The sequence below is a fragment of the Anthonomus grandis genome, chromosome 8 (assembly GCF_022605725.1).
Source record: "Anthonomus grandis grandis chromosome 8, icAntGran1.3, whole genome shotgun sequence".
Classification (NCBI taxonomy): domain Eukaryota; kingdom Metazoa; phylum Arthropoda; class Insecta; order Coleoptera; family Curculionidae; genus Anthonomus; species Anthonomus grandis.
This window is the reverse complement of record NC_065553.1, coordinates 20,803,943-20,822,185: the sequence shown is the minus strand read 5'-3', so window position 1 is coordinate 20,822,185 and position 18,243 is coordinate 20,803,943. Positions and strand designations below refer to the sequence as shown.

Below are 18,243 nucleotides of genomic sequence, written 5' to 3'. Positions count from 1 at the left end.
TTTTGTAATATCACTATAGTGATGGCGTGTATATATTTTTTAATCCCCATTATATAACGAGTGTGAATGTGATTCTATATACAGGGTGTTCCATGGGCATGCAGATAAATAAACGAACAGCTTAATTATTTTGAATATCGCTACAAATTTAAACGGAGGAATAGAGGCCGTCTTAGAAAATAACACCTGTTTTAATTTTCACTATATTTTACTCAATCCAAAATGGCCAACCAATTAAATAATGGCGCGACATTCAAAATGATTGTGATGATACGTGGGACACCCTGTATATAATTTTCTTTTGTAGCTCTAGTGTCATTTGTTTGTGTTATATGCTTCAATTATATATGTAATGTTTATGCGAGGAAAGCGATGACATGACTCCCTCCCTTTTAAAATCTATAGACAAAAATCATTTTTATTATATAAAGGAGGTAAGTATAAAATTGTGGCACTTGTCATCGCCATTTCTGTCGCATTTTTATTATTAATTTTTCCGTTGCTTCTGTTATTCATTGATCTATAATGATAATTATTATCGCAAATGTTTAATATATTATTTATCAAAAAAAAAATCATTTTTTTTAATCCCTTGGCAACTTAACGGGAGAAATTTCAGTATAAACGGGCGTAACTTTTTACAGTTCCACCACCACATGCCGCCGGTGAACAATATAATGTTCTCTTATAGGTGGTTAACCTTGTGCTAATAAAATGCTTTCTTTATTTTGCATACATTCATAATGAATTTATTGTTACATTTTATCATAAAATGGTCTTGAACTATGACATATTAATTATTAAAGTTTTACAGGAAAGCTTTTAGGCAACATTTAAAAATTTTTTCATTACAATTGTCACATATTCTTGGATCCTCACTGGCACCAATTAAAATCAAGTATTGGTCCAAACTAAGTCGAAATGTCCACCAATTAATAATGGACATCCTTTGTTAATAATAATAATTTTGGGCACTCCAATGGACTTTCAGATAACTTTGTTCAAAAGAAATTTCATTAACCTCCTATAAGAAAGTGTGATCAACAGCAAAATTCACACTTTTTGCTGATGATATAACCACCTCGTCTATTGTGGAAAAAGTAAAGGATGCTATGGAGGTTTTATTGAGGTAATAGGAGAGGGTAAAAGGGTAACCTTGTTTACAAGGTTGTGTTTTCTGTAAGTGATAATGACATGGTCAGCGAAAGATTTTCATTAAGTGTTAAATTTTTGAGAGTTCATTAAGGGTAAGAAAATAAAAAAAAAATCCAAATCTCCACTGTAAAAAACTTTAATTTGCTCGAGGCGTTCGGGCTATTGCCATTGTCAAGAGCAGTCTTGTTAATATCTGGAAAGATAAAATAAGATCTAATCTCTAATTAAAAACCTTAATGATAACATCATACATAAACAATAATAATATAAAATGGTACTGTATACAGTTAAAATTACTTAAAACTAGCCGCTATCACCAGGAGTGATATGTTCGAGTGGTGAGCCTACTGGGGTGAGCCAAAGAGGTTAACAACACAGGCTGCTTCTTTAAAATGATTTTTGACCGGTTCATTTAAACTCACCGCCCGTTCACGTTCATTTAGACTTTCCTTGGCAATTTCGATGGACTTCAAGGCATCCAGTTTTTTATCATTTGGGGCGCAATGAAGCATTTTAAAATTTTTGTCAATATCAAAATTATGGTTTTCTTGCTTAAAAGGTACCCCAAAGACTGACCTGTTGTCGTTCGGTGATCTAAGACAGTTAAGATGTTCGTGAATGCGCGTTTTAAAATTACGACCCGTTTTACCTATATAAGTAGCCTCACAGTCATCGCATTTTAGGTGGTGGACTCCGCTTTGGTGCAGATTAGAAACGTTATCCTTTAATCTACTAAAGATGGTTCTCAAATTAAGGCAAGATCTAAAGCATATCTTAGTGTTTTCATATGAGTTCTTAAGTATATTGCCTAATTTTAGTGAGACAGGTCCCAGAAAATTCAAACATAAAGTTTTGGTGGTTGTTGAGGCGTAAACCAGTCTTCATTCTTAAAAATCTTTTAATTAAATTCAGTTGAGTCTGGTGGAATTTTCTATTTATCAGTTCGAGAGTAACTCCAATGACATTAGAGGGATGGTGAAAAGTCTATGTATTAGGGAATCAAATACTGCTAGTTTATGGGATGTCACATAATTAGAGTCAAATTTGTGTAGGTTCTCTGTAAATAGAATACACCAAACCGAAAGTGTCCCTTTTTTATGGAGATGTTTAAGACTGTTATTTTCAACCTCCTTGGTGAATTTTATTTTATGAAGACTGTTTGAAAAATTTAAAAAAATGTCTAAATCTAATTTAGAGCCTGTCCAAATTACAAATGTATCATCAACATAACGGCACCAAAAATATATACATTTTAGAAGAGGGCTTTGAGATTTAAATAAAATATAATTTTCGAAAATGGACATAAAGATTTCTGCCAAAAAAGGAGATAGACTGGAACCCATAGGGAGGCCCTCTGTCATCCTAAAAAATCTGCTGTTAAATTTAAAGAAATCCACTTCTAAACACCCTTTCAGTATCGCAATAATACAATCCCTTTGGGTTCCCCTCAAATCAGACACTAGAAGACCCTCTAATATCTGTGTTGCCTCTGAATAATTAAATAAATTGAATAAACTAAAGAAATAAATTGACAATATCAAATGTCTGGTAGTTTGAGAGTTTTTAGTTGGTTCAATAGCCCGATGGTATTTTTTATAGAAAAGGTATTATTGAAATTAATTTTGTCCTGTAGAAAGGCGTTAAGCCATTTTGCAATATAATTATTGCAGCTGTTTCACTGTAGACTTATTCATATGCTATTCTTGCATCTTATTTATGCATATTTTCAGGTTCAGAGAATAGCACTCAGGGTGGTCTTTGAACTGGGCTACAGGGGCTTTGTGCTGTGCATGCATGCTGTGTCAACTTGCGGATATTAACTGTGCTAAGTATGTATGTATGTATGTCTTAGAGAACCTGATGCATGTTAAAAAGAGCACGAATGGTAATGTGTTTCATGAGGATCTTTATCAGTATGATACCAAGCAAATAAAAAAACCTGCAAAAACCTATAAATTGGCCCAAAATATTCGTGAAAATAGAAATTTATCAGCTGAGGAATGTGCTGTTGCCATAGTGCTTGTGGGAGAAGTTCAACTGCAAGTTCAACTAGCTCCTCGACTCGGAGTGGCATAATCTACGGTATCCAGAGCACTGGTACGATATCGGGAGACTAACACCAACCAAAGAAGACTCGGACAGGGACGTAATTTTTTAGACCGATTTTTGCGATTGCAGGTGTTACGAACCCAATTTGTTACAAGCACTACACTTCAGCAGGCATTTTTCCATAGGTATAATTTCCATATTAGTAAAGATAGAGTGCTAAGAAGGTTGGCAGAAGGCAAAATTACTCCCTATCGTGCTGCCACTGGTCCCCTTCTAAACGCAGACCATCGAAGGCAGCGTCTTCACTTTGCCCGAGATCATTTAAACTCTGGAGCGCGTGAATTGAGCAATGTCTTGTTTTGTGATGAGTCCAGATTTTGTCTTTTTAGTGATGACCGCCAAAAAAGAGTAATATCGACGCCCTGGCGAGCGATATGCCCAGTTTAACATGGTTGGAACCGTTAGTTATGGATCTGTCATGGTATGGGGTGGCATTAGTTTGGAATTAGTCATAATTGATAGAGGTCGTCTGACAGCTGATCGATATATTGGAGACATTTTAGAACCGCATGTAGTACCATACGCCCCCTTTGTTGGCCAGGATTTATTTATGCACGATAATGCACGCCCACACGTGGTGAGGGCGTTACAAAATTATCGCCAGGAAGTAGAAATTGCAATTTACCTTGGCCAGCAAGAAGACCTTACTCGCACCTACCTTTTATGAAACAATATGGGTCTAAGTGTTCAGGCTTTACAGCCCCCACCCCAAGGCCTAAATAAACTGTCATGCAGGCTGATTAAAATTTGGAATCAGGATACAATAAGAAACCTGCTCTTAAATATGCCAAGAAGATGTGAGGCAGTTATCAGGGTTAGGGAAGGCAATAGACATTATTAAACATTAAAATTATATTTGTTTTTTTTAGCAAATTTTAAAATATTTCATACTTTTTATTAAAAAAAAAAGTATGATTTTATTAATAATTTGGTGTCCAAAAATATTAGGAGAGATATTCCGGCCTTTATTTCACTGAACTAACAATGGACAACTGACTTCGATCGGCGATGCGGCTACTTATATATTCGGCAGAACGCTGTTCCGGAAGATTCTCGCCAACCTTCGAGACGTCATGCGGTGTGCCACTTGTGTCATTCCGGAATGACCAAAATAAGCTGGTTTCTCGGTATTTACAATATCGTTAGACTGCCGCCTCCCTAAGGTCATTCCGTCATCTTTGGAATCATCGGTGGATATCGCCAGAAGGTTTCTCTCTTGCAACTGGACCTCTTGTAGAAATAACAATTAATAGTTTTCTTCAAAGAACAGCAAACAGTCCAATCCTTAACAAACACTCCAAACACAAATCCCATGGCAAGTAATTCATAAGCAATCCTTAAACACCGTAAATGACCAGCTACGTTCACACCTCCGTCCGACCGTTTCTCATGTACCAAAAGTTCTGCATGCTGAGGGGGTGTGGTTAGCTCAGTTGGCTCGTGTCCAATAGCATCACACCAAGACCTTATAAATACAAGCAACCAAACTTATCCCAGTTATTCCCCATGTTCCGAGAGGTTAGAAATCAAGCACCTAGATGCGACCCAGAATGATAAAAAGATGGCGCCAAATCTCGACAGTACGACATTTCAAAAGACCGGCAAGAGCCATATGCTAGTCCGAAAGAAACCAGTGTATAACATCATATGCAGTTCTCCAATTTTCACATACACATTTCCATTTAAGACCCATACTTGTGGTGGTGTTCATAAACAATTGTACTTCTTTAGAAATAATTTTCTAAACTACATGGCGCAATAAGGATAAAAAATAAACAAAATCCAATAATTAAACTAAATATATTGCTTAAGTCACATACAAAGTACATAACGGATATTATATATACATAAATAAAAAAATGAAATACGATAAGGAGAATAATAATGGGACTGCGATAAAGTTGACAATTGATAAATAAATTGATATGAATTTGTTACCTAAAATACATTATAAGAAATTCTTTGGACACTACAGAGCGAACCGGTCTGTAGCTCAAATTAAAAGATATGAACGTTGATATAATACAATAACTTTTTACACTGACAGTAAGAAACAATCTACAGGGTGTTGCATTAGAGGTTGACCAGCTGCTACAGAGTGAAAAACTTTAAACAAACAGAAAATCCTCATGTAAAATTTAAGTAGTTTGGCCCTAAAGAAACATCCTGTATGAATAGAACTTAATCATAAGCTTAATATAGCTGCTAGAATAGAGTTGAGTATTTGTGTGATTGTTGTGGCATTAGTATTACAAAATTAAAGCTGATAAGACATACTATATGTATGGATGATCAAATTGGATCATCCTGAAATCCTTATATGAACCATAATAATGATTAAAGGGTTGCAAAATAAAATACCCTAAAAAACATCGGTTGTCCCTAACTTTACATGTAACAACACCCTTAAAGGGTGGCTTGTACACAGCATAATGAACTGCTTTGTTGCCAATTGCTACGTTCAAACCCAATCTAGTTTTCAAGAAGTCAAGTTTTTTAAATATATCATTATTTGATATGCAGAAAGTATAAAATTGACAAAATTAATTAAATGAGTAAGACAATATTGATAATTTAAGACCCACCAAAAACCAGGGTATTAAAAAACCAAAAAAAATTAAGGAAATAATTTTATAAAGAAAAGGTGAGGCTTAAAAATCAAAAAGCTTCCTTGATTTATAAAGATACTTAATCTGAAATTATATAAAAATAATGAATTTCAAAAATTATGTTTTTTGATACAATTATTGTTAATGAGAAATGTTAACTACTTAACTTGTCGTGGTTCTATGTGCTGTTTATAAGCCTTCTTGGCGTTGTTTGTCAAATTTTCTGTTATTTTTTTTTTAAATGGCATTACTCGCATAGAAAATTTTTGAATGCATGCCAAACAATTCTAAATAAAACACTCTTAGGACTAATGAAGTTTGAACTTTAATGTGACAACATCAGTTTATGAAGTGATTGACAGAATCTGTCCAGTGTCAACGCATAACCTCAAAGGATGGTTTGTTGACAGCATAGAGAACAATGTAGTTGCCAAATGTTTTGTTTTGATGGCGGATTTTATCCGTTTTAGCAACAGCGCAATTGTGTGTGCAGTTCTAAGAAGATTTAAGTTTACCATTTTTCAGAAATTACCTACAATATGTGAAAAAATGGTAATACCGTGTATACAAGGTGTTCCATGAAAAATATATAAATTTAGTATTTTTCAGAAATTTGGCAACATTGATATCATTACACCCCCGCGTAGTCACTGTGAAATTATCAAAAACTACCTGTTTTAGAAACATCGCGGTTCTACGTGCGGTTTACTAGCTTACTTTACTTTTTGGCTTTGTTGTCATTTTTCCCGTATATTTTCTAAAAAGAAACAACTTGTATATCGTCGTTGTCACTGCAATATCTGCTATGTGAATTTTTGGCCAATTTGACCTATTTGCCACATAGAAATATACGCTATGTTTTCTATAGAACGAAACTATGCCATGTGCATATTTCTCTACAGAAGACCGGCAAATACAGTAATTTTATATATGCTATGTGAAGCACTAAATTGTAATTAATGCTATGTGCTAAGACCAACACATGACATAAATTTCTGCCAAGAATTTACCATGTGACTGGAAAAAAATTGTCACATAGCAGATATTACATAACCTCAAAAAGGCAAGTTCATTATTTTATTTAGTTTAATAACAATATTTAGGTTGGGATTTAATTTGTGTTGTTGTGTTTCGCGATTAAACAAATAAAAAATGTGTTCTCGTGGAAAATTCATGGTAAAAATGGCTTTAAAAGATAATTACCGCAATTCTGCTAAGTTGGATGTTTAGTTATTTTGTTGCTTTTAAATAATTTGGTTTTTGGGTCTTCTCTTTAAAGCATCAACTAGTAAGGCTTTTAACTGCTTATGACGATTTATCGGATTCAGAAGATGATAATGAACCTCTAAGAAAATTATTAAGAATCAAGGGCCCTAACTATGAGAGTAGTTGCCAGTCTCAAGCAGCTGCTCATGAAAATTTATCGGATGACAATGAACCATTACGCAAACTATTATCAAAGAACCTTAATAAATCTAACCCTGAAGAATTAACTATACGTAAGTATTAATTTGTTGGTGTTTTTGTAGATATAAATTGCAATATAAAAGACAACAAATTTAAAAATTATGTATCTGCTATTCTCCTACGTTATTGTCAAATTAAAGATAATTATTAACTTTACATTAGTACATTGTTATTATGTTTTTATGTTATAGATGTACATGAAACAACTTCTGAGGTAGTCAATGCAGATGCTCAACCGACTGTATTATTTGAGGTCCCAGTTAATGAAAATTTTATGTTGTCTCCTGATGTACTACATGAAATGAAAAGTCAGAACCTAATAATCCAAATTAATGACAAAGAAGTATTAGACTACTCAGGACATGACGAAAATATTAATCATGACGTTGAGGGCGAAGTAGAAATAGAAATTTTGGAAGAAGAAAATCATGATTTGCTAAATGAGAGGGAAATTCTTGCAGAAGCTAGTAGCACCATAAACAAGCTGCAAAAATCCCGAGAAGTAACTAAGTTAAAAAGACTGAGAGGTGAGAGCTACATAGGGTACACTCGGTCAAAAAAAGGAATTATAAGGCATGACAAAGTAAGGAAGAAGAGATATGAAATGTAGATGCTTTCATAGTGAAACATCTAGAAAAAAGACAAGCAAGAGTTTTCTGTGTCATCAAATAACGGAAGAACTAAGAAAGAAAGCATTCGATTATTTTTGGAGTTTGCCAAGCTGGGTTTCAAGAAAATCTTACCTTAAAGGTTTAGTTTCGACCAGATATAAAAAGAAGGAGAAAAGAAAATAGCAATAAAACAGACAATCGCAAAAAACAGTCTCATTCTTGTTATCTCCCACTAGAAACTGGTAACATCTTGTTTATTTTAGTAAAATAACCATTTCTTATTCGTTCTGTTGTTTCAGGTGAAAAAGTGTTAGTATGCAGAACAATGCTACTTCATACTTTCAATTTGGGACGAAATATGTTTGAACGATGAGCCAGCAATTTTCATCAAACCGAAGACTCAAGCAATAACCGAGAAGATATAGACAGTGAAGAAAACTCGGATGAAAATTATGTTGCAAATCAGGCTAAATCAAATGTAACAAAATATATGAAAATGCAAGCCCGTCAGTGGTTGAAAGATTTACCGAAGGTCCCGAGCCATTATTGTCGGAGCTCTTCTACAGAAATGTACCTTGAATCTGTATTTAAATCAACCCTCCATATTTATAAAGTGTACGTTAATTTTTGCACAGAAAAGAACACAAAACCAGTATCACGTACACTCTTTACAAATATCTTAAAATCTGAGAAAATTGCTATTCACAAACCTAGGAAGGATCAATGTGATCTATGTTGCTCGTGGAATACAGGTAATGTCCCAGAAAATGTATAAAATGACCACTTAAGGAAGAAAAACGAGGCTGAGCAAGCTAAAAAAAGCGCAAAAGAATCTGCCTCGAATGAAAAGCTAATTGTAACAATGGACTTGCAAAGTGTCCTTTTGGCGCCAAAGCTGGAAGCGTCTGCAGTATATTACAAAAAGAAATTGCAAATCCATAATTTTACAGTTTACGCACTTAACGACAAAAGTGTGGATCTTTATGTTTGGCACGAAAGCAATGGCGGTGTAACTTCAAACGAATTTACAACGTGCATTGTTCATTACATCGAAAATGCTATTCAAGAGAAAACTTACAAGCATGTTGTTCTGATATCCGATGGTTGCGGGTATCAGAACCGCAATAAGATTATTTCTAGTGCCCTTAATAATTTAGCAAAAAATTTAAATATTACCATAGAGCAGCTCATCTTAGAAGGTGGGCATACAATGATGGAGGCTGACTCAGTTCATTCCTCGCTTGAGGCATACTTTAAGCCCTCAATTTATGCGCCATGTGACTATATCAGTCGAATGAGGCAGGCAAGAGACCATCATCCATACAGGGTACATAACTTAAACTTTACTTTTTTTAAAAAATACGATAATGTTAAAGGCAGTTTTGGTTCAATAAAACCTGGAAGAGACGCAAAAGTAACAGATATACGTGGACTATTATATTTGCCATCCGGCATCATGAAGTACAAATTGAATCACAGCGATGATTAGATTGAATTCAAAAAAAACCTCGTCAAAGTCGCAATAAACTACAATCTACAGAGCTTTCGTCTGAACCGCAGCAACTACATTTAGCTCCAATAAAAATAACAAAGCAACAATTTGAACACTTGCAAGAACTAAAAAAAGTAATCGAACATGATTATCATGCCTTTTATGATTCTCTGCCGCATCTTTAAATACTATCTATGTATGTATTACATCATACCTCTAATAATTACAATGTAATTTTGAAATAATAAACTGGTTTCTAAACTCTTTTTATTGCTTTCTTTTAATTTTTATTGAGAAATACCAGCTATGTGCATCTTGGTAAAAACCCAAAATATGACATGTTTAAAAAGTCAACTGCCAACATCTGCTATGTATATAGTAATGACAATCAATACCTGCTATGTGTAAGCAACGTTTTTTTACAAACTTTACAATTTTTACAAACTATCAAAAAACCCTACTATATTTTCTGTTTTTTACTATCACAATATATTCTGAAATGGTTCTGCCAAAATTCCATTACCTTAATAAAATTTTAAACTTATAATTGTCACAAGGGTCTAGTTTTCCCTTTCTACTACAAAAACAAGTTTTTTCACATAGCAGATATTGCCGTGACAACGACGATATACTGCATTGGCAACTCTCATTTTATAACCTTAGCCGATTGCTTGCAGTCAGCATAAAAAGCTGCGTTATTGCCGAATGTTTTAAAATTTATTGGTTTTGGCAACAACACGGTTCTAAGTGCTGTTACGATATTAAGTTGATTCAAACTTACTAGTTTTCAGATATTACCTACAATTTGTGAAAAATAATGTAAATTTGGCAGCATTGTTATCATTAATCAAGCCCCAATAACCTTCTTAGGTGCAATAGTTCAGAATTTAAAAAAAACATCTGTTTTGGCAACAGGGCGGGTTCATATGCTGTCTGCAAGCGTTGCCAAATTTTTTTTTTTTGTGATAGAGGAATCCTGTATATTATCTTGTATACCGTTTATACAGGCTGTTTTATTAAAAAGATACAAATTTATCTTTTTCCAAAAATTATCTAAAATTTTTGGAAAAATGAAAAATTTGGCATCTAAACACAGTTTCGGATATACCCTTCTTACACAATGTTAAGGATGTAAATGATGTATTTTTTAGCACACCACATTATTAAATGCACTAAAATAACTAATTTATTCATAATTTAAGAATTATTTTAGTACTTGGTGCATTAGAGAAAAACAGATTTATGTTAATAGTATCGAGCACGACATAAATAATACAAGACATTCGTCTGATGATAACCAAAGTCGAAACATCGGATTTTTAAGTAAAATATCTTACTTGGAACAAAAAGTCGCAAAACTACGTTGGTGATAAATGGCAAAAGAGCAATGATATCAGGAAAATATTAAAAAATCCCCCGATATGAATAGAATTTCGATTTTTTTACGACACCCTATGGTAAACGTCATAAAAAGAACATGATTTGTATCATATTTCTATGACGTGAAAAAATAAATCAGATATTAACCCCTAAACTGGGACTTAAAAATGTTTAGAAAACATTTTAAATAACAATATCTTTTTTATTTTTGTACATATAATACAAAATGTCCCATAAGAAAAAATTCTGTGACAATTAATCTTTGTTTAGTTTGCAACCCCCACAACAAAATATGGCCCACAAGTACATAAATACAAAATTATTGATTGTCTTCTTATTAAATTAAAAAAAAATGGCTTAAAATTAACTAGCTTGGCACATAGAATCAATTATCCAGTTAAAAAAAAAATAATTAAATTACATTCTAGATCTAGATCTTCTAATTAAAGCAATTTATTTTAGATTGACGCATTTTCGTGTTAAACTTATTGCAACCGTAAGATACAATCACAATTTACTGAGCAAGGATTCCTAAAAATATATTTAATCTATAATAAAATACACAATAAAAATAACCGTCTTGTCGTCAAATTAACGTGATATGTCAGTTAAACCCCACTCGTAAAAAATAAAGTAAAAACAATTAAATCGTAAAATACGTCCATCTAAAACGATTTTACAACATTTAGAAGTATCGTAATATTTATTATTAGGTTTTATAAAAAAATAACATAAATATTGAAGTTCTACAGGGAGACCACAAATATTACTTAGGGAATTGGTGAAAAGCCTGTTTATGCAAAAAACGTTAAAAAAACAAGATTTTCACTTGTCTCTTTCTTTTTCCGCAAGAAAAAACGAATACCTCCTAGCACTTTTTCTAGATACTCCTAGTTATACTATTATACTTGAATGAGAGATACGACGAAACATTTGTGTTAAAATGGAAACCATAATAAGCCACTGCTTGTGATCACCCTGTAGCGTTCAGTTTTTTTTGTTGTTGTCACAAATATCGAATAATTTCTTTACATTCACACTTACATAATAATAATTTATGCCTAAAATATACATACATTTTCCTAATCTAGAATAAAAATGCGGCTCTACGAATGGCACTTAAAATTAAAGATCAATTTGTTGCGTCAGTATTTGCACTTAAAAAGAGAAAAAAAATCCCACTGTAGAAAGGGGGAGAGGCTGAAGAGTAGACGAGATTTGCAAATATAAACAGTGGCAACATGCAGGGTGTTATAAATTAGTGACGAGTAGAAAAAAATCTGGAAAAAACGCGTTCTTTTTTGGAAATACTACCGAAAATGATCAAAAAATTAATTTTTTTAGCAAAAATGTCAAGAAATGTGTTTGTTTTTTACAAAAATTTCTCGAAACATCGTCTTTTTTTCAAAAACTGTCTAAAATTTTTGTTTGCGTTGAAAAAAAATAATTTAAAAATTATCCGAATTTTTTTGGAAGATTAGAGACATATACTCGGAAATTACATATGTTTTGTCTTGGAAAAATTGTCAAACAATTCATTTCATTCTGACAAAATTATTCAAAAATATGCGGTTCTTGCAAACATTGTCAAAAGAGGTAGGGAGGCCCCTAAGCCTTTCGATGAAATTAAAATTAATTAATTTATGACTGATAAATGAAAATTATTTTTTTGTGTTACCTGGTAAAATTGTTACTCCACAGGAAAACTCTCATAATTGGAAACTTAAATCATAAAAAAAATTATTTATTAACTATATTTTTAATAATAGATATTGTCGGAAAATAATATTTGGCGTGAGGGATATTTAAGTGATTTTTTGTGTTACCTAGTAAAATTATCAAAAAATCTATTAATTCAGAAGTTCAGTGTCAAAAATTCTTTTATTTTTGTATTCAAAAACATCTCCATTAATATAAATAAGCTTAAAATTAAGCAGTTAAGTAGCCTAATTTTTTCTTATATAACCAAATGCCAGAGTGGCCCAAACCACTTTTATTTTCTATATAAAAAAATAATCGTACCCAGCTTGATAGGTTTCATTGTGCTTATATTAACTGTAAAGGAAAGTCGCCTAATATGGGGATAGTCCCTAATATGGGGTAGTTCAATTTTGAGCTAGAACTAGTTGCGACATCTATTATCTGCATTACGTACCAATCACGAAGATGCGCCAGAAGCGCTTATTCCCTTCTTGAAGCAAAGACGTAGTTTGTTTTGACGTTTAAGGTTAAAATAAGTTTGTTTGAAAAATAAAGTTTTTTTGCCGGTTGTAGATCAGGATATTTTAAGCGACTTGAAAGGTATGTTTTAAAACTTTTAATAATACTATCCTTTATTACATTTTGCGTAGTTTATGAAAATGAATATGATTTTTAATAAAACATCTTAATTTTTGTAAAAAGTTGCCCCTTCCAAAAATCTAATTTGCTCCTAATTTGGGGTACCACATATTAGGATATAATTATTTACTTTTTGATTAATAATAAATATTTTATTTTAGATGCCTAAAAAAAGGAAAGTTTGGGACAAGCAGCAAATGATTTCAGCAATTTTAGCTGTCAGACAAGGTCAGATGGGTTACAAAAAGAGTGCGAGAACCCACGACGTGCCCCAAACAACCTTGAAAAGGTACGTAAAAATGGAAGGCAATCCTGAAGATATTGTGAATTCTTCTCTGGGACGCAAAATTGTCTTTTCACAAGAAATGGAAAGAAATTTTTTTGGTATTACACAAAAAGATGTGTGCAGATTGGCATATAGCTTATGCAAAGCTAATAATATAAAAAATCCATTTAGCGTAGCCAAAGAATCTGCTGGGAAGAAATGGTTTACCAGTTTTCTGTCAAGGCACAAAGAATTATCATTACGAACTCCTCAAGGAATATCATATGCACGAATGAAATCCTTCACTAGAGAAAATGTTGCAGCATTTTTTGATTTGTGTGAGCCAGTTCTTGAAAAAATAAATCATAATCCAGCCAGAATTTTTAACTGCGATAAAACTGGCCTCACCATAGTGCAACATAAGCACGTTAAAGTCGTGGGAAAAAAAAGGAAAAAAACAAATCGGTGCTATTACCTCCGCTGAGCGTGGGTCTTTGTTAACCACAGTTATGTGTTTTAGTGCAACAGGAGTATACATACCGCCCTTTATAATTTTCCCACGAATAAACATGAAAATGGAGCTTATGAATGGCACTCCTCCAGGATCAAAATATGCGTGCCATATATCTGGCTGGATCCGACAAGAAATATTTGTGGAATGGCTTCGCCATTTTATTAATCTGACAAAGCCTAGCTCTGATGATCCAGTGGTTTTAATACTTGACGGCCATTATTCCCAGACAAAAAATTTGGAGGTCATAACTGTGGCGCGAGAAAATTATGTTCACATAATATGCCTTCCACCACATTCAACTCATCGGATGCAACCATTGGACGTTGCTTTTATGTCTCCGTTTAAAACGTACTACACACGGAAATTACAAACTGGCTAAGGTTGAATCCCGGACGTATAGTAACAGGCTATCAGATAGGAGAACTTTTTGGAAAAGCCTACATAAAAGCGGCCACCATGGACACCACCATCAACGGCTTTAGAAAAACTGGAATGTTCCCTCCTGACAGAAACATATTTAAAGAACATGACTTTGTGGCAGAAGCGCAGGATATGTCTGGTGAAGAACTAGTAGAAGCAAAAACAGTTCAGGAAGAAAATATAGGAATAGAAACAATAGAGGATGAATTAGATAACAACGAGCCAAAAGAAAAAAGCTCTGAGAGACGGATTGCCCCAGAGAGACAGATTACTGCTGTGAAACAGGTTACTCCTGCAAATTTAATGCCTGTTCCAACTACTTCTAAAGATATTATTAAAAAAAAGAGTACAAGAAGTGGTAAAGCTGCGGTTATAACTAGCACGCCCTACAAAGAAGAATTGGAAAGCAGCATGGAAAAAAGAAAATTACCTTCAACTTCGGGCACTAAAAGAAAAATTGGTTATTTAAAACCAAATCAACAGAAAAAATTAAACCTTTCCAAAAGAAAAAAAAAATTATCAGTGGCTAAACAAAAACGAAAAAATGGGAGATCAGTATCCTGCTGTTCTTCTTCTTCATACTCGGCTCCTTAACCGGATTATCAAGATTCAGATGACGAGGTAGAAAACTTTGAGGAAGATGCTATTTGTATGTTTTGCGAAAGTCCATTTTCTGAATATGTCAGAGGCGAGGAATGGGTGAAGTGCTAAGGCTGCTTCAAGTGGGCTCACGTTGAGTGTGCTGGTTGTGAAAGAAGTCACTATATTTGTGACTTTTGCGTTATAAAATAGATTTGTTTTGACTTTTTGGTCGCATGTAACTTTTAGGTATTTACTTTAATAAATAATACGTATTATTTTTTTAGTTTTTTTTTAATAAATAATACTTTTATACAAAAAAAACAAACATATTTTGGTTATTTTTAGTTTCTACATATTAAATTGGGTACCCCATATTAGGATACCATGGCTCCTAATATGGGGTGGTGCAACTTTTTTTAATGTTGCATGTTTTCTTCTGCATTTAATTTTTAACATCTTTCCTTTTATTAAATCCTTAAACAGTGTAAAATGAATCGTAAAATATGGAAGTAGTGTTTAAAATTCACTTCGTTTTTTTATAACAGTGTTTTTAAAAAAAGTACATAAATATGATTAATTTATAGTAGTTGCATTTTATTATGTTTACTAAAATTTTAATTAGGTTAAGATTTTTTGTACTTTACTTTGTTGTTTTTACCTATTTTTCATTTTTTATCTATGACGCAACTTGCATATGCATATTTTTTTGAAGATTTTTTTTTTGAAGAATGCTTTAAATGAATATAATTTTTTTTTTCTTTAATGCAAAATTGAGGAAAAAATATTAATTGAGAAAAAATGCATTTTTGAAAAAATCTCCGAAAAGAATATCAAAAATAGCGGGGTGTTTTTTTTTTTTTGGAGTGCCGGTTATAACCGGCGATATACGATATATCGTCAAATAAGTCATTCATCATTTATTTAAAGGAATTGTTAAAAAAACAGTTTTTTCGAGATACAAATTTAATGAAAATGTTTCCTTTTGACAAAATTTCCAAAATAGATCCCAGAAGTGGGGAGAGAAAAGGTATAGAAAAATTATTTGGAAAATTTTTCAAAAATTGTGATTTTTTCCTATAATTCTAATGAAAAAAAAACTCATTTATTTCATTTATTACGAAAAAGTTCCCAAATTTTTTTTTAAAACAAACTCTACAGTGAACCGTAAAAAGAGAGATTTAGCAAAAAATTCCAAATTAAATAAAAACAGTTTTTTCAAAATCCAAAAAAATGCTTTTTGAAAAAAAAATTAAAAATTGGTTTTTATAAATATTTCCCTAAACAATTCTACAACAGTGAAAAATTATTTTTTGTCTTTGTTGTGGAAAAAATTTTCGAAAAAAGTTATTTAAAAAAAAACTAAAAAAAAAATATTTTTGAAAATAAAAATTGAAATCTTTATGGCGAAATTTCCAAAAAATGAGTCGGACTCCTCCTCAGTCTATTAATTTTCGAGGCAAAATATTAAATAAAAAGGTTAAAAAAAAAGTCGATGATGTCCAATCGAAACCGAAACTTCTGATAAGAATGATTTTTAAGATCAGTTCGGAATTTTTCACAATTCTCTTGAAGTCACTTAAAAAGACAAAAATTTCTATAAATATATACGTATTATGTAAATTTAGGATTAAAATGTAAATCTCGTCTACCATTTTGGTAAATTTACCAATAAAGAAACCCCTTTTTTAATCTACAACTTCAACTTCCCTCTCTACTCACACTCACCTCATAAACTTCACTTACTTTCAGGCCGTATCTCTCACTTTCACACACACACCTCCTCTTCTAAGATGATCAAATTATCGGAATTGGCGATTTTAGCCAACGTTTTCTTAATCCTGAGGGCTGGCAGTCGTACGTTCGGGTTCTGATGCCAGCACTCTTTCATTAATTTGGCCATCCCGCTTAAAACCTGCAAGAAAAACGCTTGTAGTTAGATCTGCACTTTTTATTTAAATTCAGGAATAAATTATAATGCAGAAAAAATTATTATTCTTATTATTGTAAAAGTGGGAATTAGTGAATCTAGATTCATATGCTGAATTATTGTAAAGACGAATAAAATGCACGTATTATGAAGAAATGGAATTGTAAGTTTAGTTTACGTTTTTGATCTTGGTTTTACTATTTTTTTTTGTATTCTCATGGTTAAGTGATTTGAATTTTAATTTACAAAAAGTGTATCTATGTGTGCTTGAACCCAATTTTTTGTTTCATTTCCAAAAAATCTTGTCCTTTTGTCTTGAGTGCCCTAATTACTATAGAAGTTAAGTTAAGAATTAGCGACTTAAAAAAAAGGCTTCATCCATTTTCTTAAAGAGACCAAGTACAACATAAACAAACGAAGAAAAACAACCAAGTCATGGTCTAACATTTATGATCGACGACACGTGTTTCGCTTTATTAGAGCATCATGAGGTCTAAAACTATACAAAAACATGCCGTTAAAATTAAAATAAGGGTAAAAAAGCTTAAAATTACCTAAAACACCAAAATAGACATTCACTAAACCTAAGCCTGAAGATTTTAGATTTTAATTTTCACAAATTTAACATTGATCTTTAAAATGGAGTTCCGTTTAAATAGATTCCATAGGAATCGCATTTCGTGATATTTTAATCATTTTGTTGTTGTTCGAAACAATTAAACGACAGCGAACGCGGGTCATCTGACGTCATCAATGAAATGATTATGTTCCTGAGTTCCAATATTATAACAAAGCTCCATTCGCAATCTAGATTTAGAAAAGGATACAGTACAGCATCGGCTTTAGTGTTAGATGAAATTGTTTTTATATCTGATCTTGGTCTTTTCTCTCGGGTCTTGAAAGGTCTTGTGTCTATCTTTGTACTTTTGGACTTTTCTAAAGCTTCGGACCATCACTTGCTTTGTTTTTACTAACATTTCATGGTTTTTAAAATAATCCAGTGAAGCTTTTAGGTCCTTATTGACCGGATAGATTTCAAAAGGTCGAGATTGGTAGGTATTTGTCTAATGTAAGTTCAATTAAATCCGGATCTATATTAGGTCCCCTACTTTTTATCCTTTACACTAGCGATATCATTGAAATTGTGAAGCAGTGGCTAATGCGGGCAATACTCAACTTTATTTCTTCTTTAATATGGGCAACATAAACGAGTCACACGAACAAATTAATAGGGAGATTGAACGTATAACTTTATTAGTGTATGAACATAATCTTCTACTTACAAATCAACTTCCTTGATTGATTTAAAGCATGGATGCACAGACCGCGGCCCGCCGACAGCAAAAATAATACTCTCGTACATTCGAAAAAT

General features: G+C 32.6%; 1 protein-coding gene across 1 annotated transcript in view; it reads right to left on the bottom strand.

Moving 5' to 3' along the window:
• Nucleotides 1–5,048: 5,048 nt before the first annotated feature.
• LOC126739233 (activin receptor type-1) overlaps nt 5,049–18,243 on the bottom strand; it is a 35,496-nt gene continuing 22,301 nt past the window's right edge. The window contains exon 9 of the mRNA XM_050444809.1: nt 5,049–16,856. Coding sequence (XP_050300766.1) covers nt 16,710–16,856 — 147 coding nt within the window. The 3' untranslated portion in view covers nt 5,049–16,709. The remainder of the gene's footprint in view (nt 16,857–18,243) is intronic.